Source organism: Leopardus geoffroyi, chromosome C2 (genome assembly GCF_018350155.1).
Source record: "Leopardus geoffroyi isolate Oge1 chromosome C2, O.geoffroyi_Oge1_pat1.0, whole genome shotgun sequence".
Lineage (NCBI taxonomy): Eukaryota > Metazoa > Chordata > Mammalia > Carnivora > Felidae > Leopardus > Leopardus geoffroyi.
Window position 1 is genome coordinate 133,061,117 of NC_059333.1, and position 12,062 is coordinate 133,073,178.

General features: G+C 36.2%; 1 protein-coding gene across 7 annotated transcripts in view; it reads right to left on the bottom strand.

Moving 5' to 3' along the window:
* The window catches only part of HACL1 (2-hydroxyacyl-CoA lyase 1), a 92,426-nt gene that overhangs the window by 68,424 nt on the left and 11,940 nt on the right, over window positions 1–12,062 (bottom strand). For all 7 annotated transcript variants that reach the window (XR_006718747.1, XR_006718748.1, XM_045503689.1 and 4 more), the window contains 4 exons: window positions 10,542–10,619; window positions 9,634–9,728; window positions 7,749–7,861; window positions 6,896–7,031 (listed from right to left, as the gene is read on the bottom strand). Coding sequence is in view for 5 of the 7 variants with exons in the window: in XM_045503689.1 (XP_045359645.1) it covers window positions 6,896–7,031; window positions 7,749–7,861; window positions 9,634–9,728; window positions 10,542–10,619 (422 nt within the window). In the remaining 2 variants the exon portion in view is untranslated. The remainder of the gene's footprint in view (window positions 1–6,895; window positions 7,032–7,748; window positions 7,862–9,633; window positions 9,729–10,541; window positions 10,620–12,062) is intronic.

Consider the following 12,062-nt stretch of genomic DNA (forward strand, 5'->3'; position numbering starts at 1 on the left):
ATAATTTTTACTTTGACATGCACACTGATATTAAGTCATCTTTGCTTTGTTCTTACCTCATACACCTTTGCTTACTTTATGCTGTATCATTTACTTCAGATGTTGTTCTTATATGTAACTGTCTTTTTATTGATCCAATCAATAATGTTTCTACCTTTCTACAGAAGGATTTATATCATAATTGCTATGGGGTTCTTTTTTCACTTCTCATTTCTCTGCTTCTTGGCTGTTTCCCTTTTATCCTACATTTTTCTATAGGGGATCTATTCTTTTGCTTTTGTCTTCTTCAGTGAGGATATCATACATGAAATAGCATTTTCATATACTGTATTGGTCCTGTGGGACCCAATTTAACAAACAGATAAAAACTGCAATTAGAAGAATAGATTTGCTTATTGATACTTGATAATATTGATTCGATTATTTATGACTGCTTGGAATCTTTTTTACACTATTAACTTCTTTTTTCAAGATAAATATTCTTCATTGTTATTCTTTTTTTTTTTCTTTTTTAATTGACATCCAAGTTAGTTAGCATACAGTGCAATAATGATTTCAGGAATAGAATCCAGTGATTCATCCCCTACATATAACACCCAGTGCTCATCCCAACAAGTGTCCTCCCTAATGCCCCTTGCCCATTTAGCCTATCCCCCAACCACAACCCTCCAGCAACATTGTTCGTTCTCTGATTTTGAGTCTCTTATGGTTTGTCCCCCTCCCTGTTTTTATATTATTTTTGCTTCACTTCCCTTCTGTTCATCTGTTTTGTATCCTAAATTCCACATGAGTCATATATTTGTCTTTGACTAATTTCACTTAGTATAATGCACTCTAGTTCCATCCATGTTGCAAATGGCAAGATTTCATTCTTTTTGATCAAGTAATATCCCATTGCATATATATACCACATCTTCTTTATCCATCAATGGACATTTGGGTTCTTTCCACATTTTGGCTATTGTCGATAGCTCTGCTATAAATATTAAGGTGCATGTGCCCCTTCAAATCAGCACTCCTGTATCCTTTGGATAAATACCTAGTAGTGCAATTGCTGGGTCATATGGTAGTTCTATTGTTAATTTAATATAATTTATTGTCAAGTTAACTAACATACAGCATATACAGCGTGCTCTTGGGTTTCAGTGGTAGATTCCCGTGATTCATCGCTTACATACAACACCCAGTACTCATCCCAAGAAGTGCCCTCCTCAATGCCCATCACCCATTTTCCCCTCTCCCCCCCGCCATCAACCCTCAGTTTGTTCTCTGTATTTAAGAGTCTCTTATGGGTTTGCCTCCTTCTCTGTTTGAAACTATTTTCCCCCTTCCCTTCCTCCATGGTCTTCTGTTAAGATTCTCAAGTTCCACATATGAGTGAAAACATATGAGATCTTTTTCTGACTTAGTTCACTTAGCATAATACCCTCCAGTTCCATCCATGTTGTTGCAAATGGCAGGATTTCATTCTTTCTCATTGCCAAGTAGTATTCCATTGTATATATAAGCCACGTCTTCTTTATCCATTCAGCAGTTGATGGATATTTGGGCTCTTTCCATGATTTGCTATTGTTGAAAGTGCTGCTATAAACATTGGGGTACAAGTTCCCCTATGAATCAGCACTCCTGTATCCTTTGGATAAATTCCTAGTAGTGCTATTGCTGGGTTGTAGGGTAGTTCTATTTTTAATTTTTTGAGGAACCTCCACACTGTTTTCCAAAGTATGGAAGTCCTGAAGTCCAGAATTGTGATGCCTCCAGCTTTGGTTTTCTTTTTCAGGACTGTTTTGGCCATTCGGGGTCTTTTCTGGTTCCATACAAATTTTTAGGATTGTTTGTTCTAGCTCTGTGAAGAATACTGGTGTTATTCTGATAGGGATGCACCGAATATGTAGATTGCTTTGGATAGTATCGACATTTTAACAATATTTGTTCTTCCAATGCAGGAGCATGGAATATTTTTCCATTTTTTTGTGTGTGTCTTCTTCATTTTCTTTCATAAGCTTTCTATAGTTTTCAGCGCATACATTTTTCACTTCTTTGGTTAGGTTTATTCCTAGGTATTTTATGGGTTTTGGTGCAATTATAAATGGGATCAATTCCTTGATCTCTCTTTCTGCTGCTTCATTATTGGTGTATAGAATAGAAATACAACCGATTTCTGTGCACTGATTTTATATCCTGCGACTTTGCTGAATTCACGGATCAGTTCTAGCAGTTTTTTGGTGGAATCTTTTGGGTTTCCCACATAGAGTATCATGTCATCTGCGAAGAGTGAAAGTTTGACTTTCTCCTTGTGGATCTGGATGCCTTTTATTTCTTTGTGTTGTTTGATTGCTGAGGCTAGGACTTCCAACAGTATATTGAATAACAGTGGTGAGAGAGGACATCCTTGTCGTGTTCCTGACGTAAGGGGAAAAGGTCTCAGCTCTTTCCCATTGAGGATGATATTAGTGGCAGGTCTTTCATATATGGCTTTTATGATCTTGAGGTATAATCCTTCTATCCCTACAGGATGCTGTATTTTGTCAAATGCTTTCTCTGCATCTATTGAGAGGATCATGCGGTTCTTGTCCTTTCTTTTATTAACGTGATGTATCACACTGATTGATTTGCAGTTATTGAACCAGCCCTGCATCCCAGGTATAAATCCCACTTGATCATGGCGAACAATTCTTTTAATGCACTGTTGGATCCGGTTGGCTAGTATTTTGTTGAGAATTTTTGCATCCATGTTCATCAGGGAAATTGGTCTGTAGTTCTCCTTTTTAGTGGGGTCTTTGTCTGGTTTTGGAATCAAGATAATGCTGGCCTTGTAGAATGAGTTTGGAAGTTTTCCTTCCATTTCTATTTTTTAGAACAGCTTCGAAAGAATAGGTGTTAACTCTTCTTTAAATGTTTGGTAGAGGGGCGCCTGGGTGGCTTGGTCGGTTAAGCGTCCGACTTCAGCTCAGGTCATGATCTCATGGTCCGTGAGTTCAAGCCCCGCGTCGGGCTCTGTGCTGACAGCTCAGAGCCTGGAGCCTGTTTCAGATTCTGTGTCTCCCTCTCTCTCTGCTCCTCCCCTGTTCATGCTCTGTCTCTCTCTGTCTCAAAAATAAATAAACGTTAAAAAAAAAAAAATTAAAAAAAAAAAATGTTTGGTAGAATTCCCCTGGAAAGCCATCCAGCCCTGGACTCTTGTTTTTTGGGAGATTTTTGATTACTGATTCAATTTCTTTAGTGGCTATGGGTCTGTTCAAATTCTCTATTTCTTCCTGTTTCAGTTTTGGTAGTTTATATTTTTCTAGGAATTTTTCCATTTCTTCCAGATTGCCTAATTTATTGGCATATAATTACTCACAATATTCTCTTACTATTGTTTGTATTTCTGCAGTGTTGGCTGTGATCTCTCCTCTTTCATTCTGGATTTTATTTATTTGGCTCTTCTCCTTTTTCTTTTTGATCAATCTGGCTAAAGGTTTATCAGTTTTGTTAATTCCTTCAAAGAACCAGCTCCTGGTTTCACTGATCTGTTCTACTGTTTGTTTTTTACATTTCAATAGCATTGAGTCCATGGGGAGGGGAAGAAAAAAAAAAAAAGAGGTTAGAGACTGAGAGAGCCAAAGCATGTGAGACTCTTAAAAACTGAGAACAAGCTGAGGGTTGATGGGGGAGGGAGGGTGGGTGATGGGTATTGAGGAGGGCACCTTTTGGGATGAGCACTGGGTGTTGTATGGAAACCAATTTGACAATAAATTTCATATTAAAAATAAATTTCAATAGCATTGATTTCTGCTCTAATCTTTATTATTTCCCATCTTCTGGTGGTTTTGGGGATTTGCTGTTCTTTTTCCAGCTCTTTAAGGTATAAGTTTAGGTTGTGTATCTGAGACCTTTCTTCCTTCTTTAGGAAACCTGCATTGTGACATACTTCCCTCTTATGATGGCTTTTGCTGCATCCCAGAGGTTTTGGGCTGTCATGTTATCATTTTCATTGGCTTCCATGCACTTTTTAATTTCCTCTTTAATTTCTTGGTTAATTCATTCATTATTTAGTAGGATGTTCTTTAATCTCCAAGTATTTGTGGTCATTCCAAATTTTTTCTTGTGGTTGATTTTGGGTTTCATAGCATTGTGGTCTGAAAATATGCATGGTATGATCTAAGTCTTTCGTACTTGTCAAGGGCTGATTTGTGTCCCAGTATGTGATCTATTCTGGAGAATGTTCCATGTGTTTAATATTACCTTCTTAAATTTCTGATGTAATGAAGATAAACTTCAGCTCAAGCCAAGTTAAAATACAAATATATAAATATCCACATGCACACACTAAAACCTTAACAGGGTAAGAATTTGCTTACTGTACAATGTATACCAATATGAAAAAAAAGTAAAGGTATAGTCTATACTTGTATAGATTAAGGTATAATCTATTTAAGATAGCATTAAATGAGCAAAAATTACATTCTAAAAACCCTCAATGTTAATTTTAGTGTGTGCATGAGATTATGAAAAGCACCAAATGCATAACCATGGTGAACTCTGTGCAGGGAGGAAGGAATGAGATCAGAAAAGCTATTCAGAGGACTACAAATGAATCTGTAATTTTTTTCTTTCCTAAAACAAACAAACAAACAAACAAAAAAACAAAGCAATGACATATTACTTGATTACTTAATATTACATATTACTTAATAGATTACATTATATTTAATAAAGCTGAGTGGCAGTTATATAAGTGTTAATTAAATGACCTCTCATTTGTATTATTTAGAATATTTCATAATAAAGAAATTTCAAGAAATTAAAAGAAAAATGTATAGTTTATCAAATGTATGTTTTAAAAATCTAAAAAGGAGAGACTTCTAGTGCCAGCCAAGACTGGGTAAGCCCACTATAGCCTAGCTCTCTAATCACAATGGAAAACTGGGAACAAAATATAAAAAGCAACTGCCTGAGGATTCTGAAAAGTAACCAACAGTAGATGGGTGGGGGAAAGGAGTCAAAGAAGTGACTCACACAAGGGGTGAGTTTCTAAGGTTTATTTCCCTCTCTTTTACTTTGTAGCTTTGACTCAGGGCGGTGCTGGTTATAGAACTGGAGGGTAACAAAAACTTGGGGAGAAACGTTGTTTTTTTGGACAGGTGATCAAACAAAGGGACCCTGAAAGCCAGGGAGGAGCACGACGGGGAGAAGTTCAGGTTTTTTTCTTTCTCCTTTTTTGCTCTCACAGCCATGCTCTGGGAGCGGCCCTCCTGCACAGCTGTATCATGGTAGATCCCCAGCAGCCAAAATTCTGAGAGACTTCATTTTTCAGGCAAGAAGAACCAGGAAAGGGTCCCCTTCGGACTATAAAGAGTATGGGGACAATCCCCCTTACTTTTTATCTTTCTTTCTTTCTTTTACTTTGCCCCAAAGGCAGTTCTGTTTGTGCAGTACTATAAGGCAGCAGCAAGGGACTCCTGGAAAGGGCAGGGGGTGACCTACAGAGTGTCACTCTGGGGAAAAGAAATCCCTAGTTCTGGAGAGGAACTGGCACACGACTGGGGTTCACCCTTGGGCTTTGCATGTGTGGACAAACACAGCAAAGGCTTTGAAACTCAACTGACTCTGGAGCTACTGCCCCTCTAGTAAGACCTTGCAGTCTGAACCTAACCAGACTAACTGCTTGCTAAAACAAACAAAATCAACATTCAACAGAGGATGTAAATAGGACCTAGAATCTTGTAACGTAATACTTAAAATCTAGGATACATTCCAAAAATACTCAATATATGAAAGAACCAGAAAAATTTGACCAATTCTCAAAAGAAATGAAAAGACACCCATTCTGTGATGACTCAGATAATGAGTAAACAAGGACATTAAAACAGCTATTATAATATGCTCCATAAAGTGAACAAAAATACTCTTCAAATAAATGGGAAGATAGAAGCTCTCAAAAGAGAAATATAAAATATAAAAGAGACAAAAGCATTGAAAAGAACTGAATGGAGAACACAGCATAATGTATAGAGCTATCAAATCACTATGTTGTATACCTGAAACAAATGCAACATTGCATAGCAATTATATTTCAATTAAAAGGTAAATAAAATAAAAAATTTATTTAAAAATAAATAAAAATAAAAAACATTTCATATAAGAAATTTCTAATAAACTACTTTAAATTTTTTTTTTTTTCAGCGTTTATTTATTTTTGGGACAGAGAGAGACAGAGCATGAACGGGGGAGGGGCAGAGAGAGAGGGAGACACAGAATCGGAAACAGGCTCCAGGCTCTGAGCCATCAGCCCAGAGCCCGACGCGGGGCTCGAACTCACGGACCGCGAGATCGTGACCTGGCTGAAGTCGGACGCCCAACTGACTGCGCCACCCAGGCGCCCCTCTAATAAACTACTTTAAAGATGAAAAAAAAGTTGAACAGATATTTAGGGACCAATGGGACGGTATCAGAATGTCTACAATTTGCATTATCCCAGGAAAGGAGAAAGAGATTGGTACAGAAAAAATATTTAAGAAATAGTGGTCAAAAACTTTACAAATTTGGTGGAAGACATTAATTTACAGATTGAAGATTACAGAACAAGGATAAACTGAAAGAAAACCATGCCTAGACATATAATCAAACTGCTGAAAACCAAAAATAAAGAAAAAATCCTGCAAGCAGGCACAGAAGAACATACTACATGTAGGGGAACAAGGATTCAAACGACTACAGATTTCTCATCTAGAACCAGGAGGGTCAGAAGGCAGTGGGCAACATCTTTAAAGTGCTGAAAAGTCTAAAAAGAAACAGGTGTGCTTAAAATTACATTTCAGAACTTCTCCTAGATTCATTAAAGTCACAAAATAATTTAAATTAGCTTAAAATCTGCCAGGCCATTGTACTCAAATTCTAGAATGCCACGTACCTGGATCTGGCAGCAGCCACACAGTTCGGATGGTTATCAGGGATAACACCCTTTCCCATGGGGGTGGGCAAAAACGGCAACTTACACCGCTCCACCAATTTCCTGATACCCTCCTCTGCATGGGCATAAGCAGCACCTACAAGAAATGCAAACATATTAGACAAGTCAGTTAAGCTCCAGGCACTGTGATTCTTAAAACAGTTCACATGAAATTGCTTTTAGAACTTCTCAAATTTTCTTCCTGGGAATCTATCTTAAAGCCTATATATGGAAGAAGCTTTAAGCACAAACATGTTTGTCACAACTATACTACACAAACAAAAAAAATGGCAAAGATTTAAGTATCTACCAGTGAAGTATTAGTATATACATGAACAGACATTAAAATTATACTTAGGAAAAAAATTTAAGACTGAAGAAATGTTGTTATAATATTAAATGAAATAACCAATATAACTAAAACAGTCTATATGGTGTGATCACAATATACAAAATATACACACAAAAATGAATGTTTAAGATAGTTGTCTTTGGAAGAAGGGATTTCTTCTTTCTAATCTTCTGGATTTTCCAACATTTTTAATAATGATCACATATTATTTTTATAGTGGAAGAAACCATAATTCATGCATAGAACTGAAGAAATAGAATAGATATTCCCTTAAAAGGGTAAGATCTCTGGGCATTCTAGAATAATTCTGTGATTTCAAAATTAATAAATAATGCTAAATGAAAAGAACTCATACTCCAATTTTGAATATTAGATATGTTAATAAGTAATGAAGACAATTTCTAAACAGAATCAACATTCTTTTGACAGCTGGGCAAAGTTTAGAGTTCCAATCAATGCTACCTTTCCCGATGATAAGAAGGGGCTTCTTGGCATTTCTAATAACAGTTGCTGCCATACATATAGCGGAGGTCTCTGCCATACTAACAGGAGGTGGCATGCAACACTCCACGTACCTGGAAGTGAAGAGCTCTGTTCATTAAAAGAGGCAAGTTTTAAACTTTTAACTGTGAAAATAACAAATATATAAAAAGGTAGAAAAAAAGCAGTACAATAAACTCCATATATCCACCTGATATATTCAACAACTTAATATCATTTTACCACATTTGCTTCACACGTACGCACACAAATATGTACATAAATTTGTTTCCTGAACCATTTTATTTTTATTTTTTTTTAGTTTTTTAATGTTTTATTTATTTTTGAGAGAGAGACAGAGTGCGAGTAGGGGAAGGGCAGAGAGAGAGGGAGACACAGAATCTGAAGCAGGCTCCAGGCTCCGAGCTGACAGCATGGAGCCCAACACGGGGCTCGAACTCATGAACTGTGAGATCATGACCTCAGCCGAAGTTGCTCAACCGACTGAGCCACCCAGGCGCCCCATTCCTGAACCATTTTAAAGAGAATTATAGGCAATTAAAAGCTTTTCCAGGCAGCTCTAAAATATAAAGACTTTCTCCTATATAACCATAATGTCCCTATCACACCTAGTAAATTAAGTTATTGTCTAATACCATCTAAAACCAATCAAGTGAGTAATTCATTGACAGGAAATTTGAATCAATGGTTTTACATTGTAGTAAGAGTTCTTGTTGTAATAATAGTAAAAACATACTAAAAGCCAGTGTTTAATATTATGTGTCATTTAGTCTCATTTAATTTTCAAAACAATGAGGTTAGGCATTTTATTTCCATATCACCACTGGGGGAAAAACTCAAAGTAATTTGCCCAGCGTTACCAGATGGTATGTGGCAGAGACTGGATTGAACTAGGTCATTCTGTCTCTAAAGTCCATGCTTTTAACTACCTCACTGTATTTCCATTCACTGGGAGAGTCAATATTTTAGTATACAACATGCATTAGAAAAGAAATATTAAGTACAGTTAGCATAGAAATTTAAATTATAGTTAAGTATTTCTAGACACCAAATCCTCAGTGTTTTCATTTATTTGAATAAACATTGCACACTGTACAAAATTTGAACATATAATACAAAAAAGACATTCAACCTTTACAAAAATTTTAAAGAAGGCTTACAGAGTTAACTTACCAGAGACTCATCTCTGCCTTCCCTCCGCTCAATAATGCATTTATCATGTTCAGGTATTATGCAGAGTAGATGACTCTCACAAAGAGAAGCAACTCCTTGGTATACTGAATACACAGAAATGCACACCGTCTCTCTGTAGTCACTGGAGAACCACTGGGTCCACAACAGCAAGAATATACTAAATGGTACCCAGAGTGATGCATTAACCTAAGTATCCATCCTTATCTGAGGTGACTTTGATCCCAGTGAAAAATGTTTCTTATACTCTTTATTCACCCAGTGTTTATTTAAGGAAGAAGGGAACATGGCAAATCATAGTAACACCTGAGTTGGAATATTTTTAAATCACAGAGACAGACAGAAAGACTAAAATTTTTTATGCCGAGTCCTAAAGAATTTTTCAACAGTCGCCTGATCTCTTGGTTTACACTATGAAGACTCTATATAACCCCTACTACATTGATGGTGATGTATTATGTATAGCGATTAGAAGAATAATTTAAAATGAGTGCTCAGAAAGCTCCAGGCCTTTGGCCAGGATTTAGTTTAATTATTAAATTGTCAAAAGTTAAGACAAATGAAGATTAATTTATAAACTGCTGAGTAATCTGTGAAAAAGTTAAACATTATAATAACACAATTAAGAAAGAACTCCAGTGTAACTATTCCTTACCTTACAGAATTCACATTCACCTGCAAGTTCACAAAATCTGCAGGTATGTCAACATAACAAGCACCTGGACGACCATAAATGCTGCTTCTCACTGCCTAAATTTATTACAAATAGAAGAAAATATTTTAAAACTCTCATTACATAATTGAAATACATAATTCACTCAAAGATAATTAAAACTGTGAAAGGAATACGATTTTAATTTTTCTGGACATCCTTAGCTGGAGAAATAAACAATTTTAACTAAAACTGAAATGCCCTCTATTGAAATATATATTTTAAAAGTATTTTTTTAAAGGGGAGAGATATGAAAGAAAATGCTCGCCAAAGGTTTTAAAATTCATGTTGTCGCACGCATTGGTCTTAGAAATTACCCACCAAGCTCTTCCTGCCAAGTCTTTACTCTGTAACATGTACTTTTCCCTGCTTCCTAATCCGAGAGACTTGGCCAACTGTGATGTTGTAATATGTACCACATGGTTTTGAAACAGCTCAAACATAACTCCACATACCAATGTTGGCCAACTAAAATTACTTTATAATACGCTGTTTAATCAACTAAGACACAGTTTTATATACATTAGTATAATTTTCAAACATAATCTTTTGGAAAAGCATGACAGAAAGGGAACTCAGGGTCTCCTTTTATCTTTCTTTTTACTTTTCTGTAATTAAAAAATAATAATTTAAAAAACTTAAGGAGAAACTTTTTTCAAAGATTATTTATTTTATTTCTGTGTCTATAATTAAATGACAGCAAAATTAAAATGTACATAGCTCTTTATATCATTTTTGACTCCTGAATATATACTAAATTGTTGCTCATTCTATTAAGAATAAAAATAACACAGGTATGAGCAACTGAGAAAAACCAGTTGACTTGGAGGACCTGTAATTAAATACTTTACCTTCTCGATAATAGCGGGAATAGTCTCTATGCTGCTTGGCCGGGCAGAGAACTTGCTATATAATCTACAAGCTTCAACCTATATGCAGAAAGAAAATCCCTTAAAATTCAGCTTATAGATCATATTACTCTTCTGAAGGAAGACAAAACGTTAACTCATTACTTCCTATTATGTTTAGAGAAAAGATGGAGAAAATACATTACTTGGGCTGTTTCTGTAAAGCCTATGCAAAGCACAATCAAATTTAAGTCTCAGTATGATTCAGACAGTAAATAAAAAACAAGACATCATTTTCACTTCTCAGACTAGCAAAAAAGAAAGAGTTTGATAATATTCAGCATCTACCTCCACACAGGAAAACAGGCACTCTCCTAAGCTGCTGGTGAAAGTCTAAATAGAAGGGAAGTTGATCATGTCCACTAAAAATTAAAATGAGCATATCTTGGACTCAAAAATTACATAGCCAGGAATACAAAACTTCATCTGTTTCATGTTGTTACAATGATAATCTAACCTTACGTTTCTGTCAATTTTCCTGTTACATATTTTACTGCTATGCTGTTTGGGACGTGTCAGTTCAGTATTGTTAATTTTTCACTGTTTAAGGTTCCCTGAGGCATTATATAGAAATGGTGTCTCTTGATACTTTTTGGTATGAAATCTATGGAACAGTTGGTAGTCTTAGTCCCACAAGCACAAAGGAATTAAGATTTTCAGTCTCTTCCTGGTCATGGCAGTATTTCCACAAAAACAGTATTTAGATTTTAAATCAAATGTAGTGATCTTTCTCTTCAAATTTCTCATTTCATCTAATAAACTTATATCATCTTCCTTTTCAGGAAAAAAATATCTGCAATGGACATTATCTCTGCTTTCTTTTCATCTATAAAGTTTCTATAGCAATCTTAAATTTCTTTTAAAAAAAATTTTTTTTTTCAACGTTTATTTATTTTTGGAACAGAGAGAGACAGAGCATGAACGGGGGAGGGGCAGAGAGAGAGGGAGACACAGAATCGGAAACAGGCTCCAGGCTCCGAGCCATCAGCCCAGAGCCCGACACGGGGCTCGAACTCACGGACGGCAAGATCGTGACCTGGCTGAAGTCAGACGCTCAACCGACTGCGCCACCCAGGCGCCCCTTAAATTTCTTTTTAAATAACTTATCTGCTCTACTTATTTCTCAAATATATCAGCATCTTTTATTTTAATTTTTGAAAATTTTTTTTTTTTTTTTTTTTTTTTTTGAGACAGAGAAAGACAGAGCATGAGCAGGGGAGGGGCAGAGACAGAGGGAGACACAGAATCTGAAACAGTCTCCAGGCTCTGAGCTGGCAGCACAGAGCCTGACGCAGATTTGAACTCATGGACTGTGAGATCATGACCTGAGCCGAAGTCAGACGCTCAACCAACTGAGCCACCCAGGTGCCCCATCAGCATCTTTTAAATAGCCATTGTTATTCTTTGCCATTGACAAAGTAAAACTTCAATTCCCTTTCAAGAGGACAGAAATGTAACTTTTGC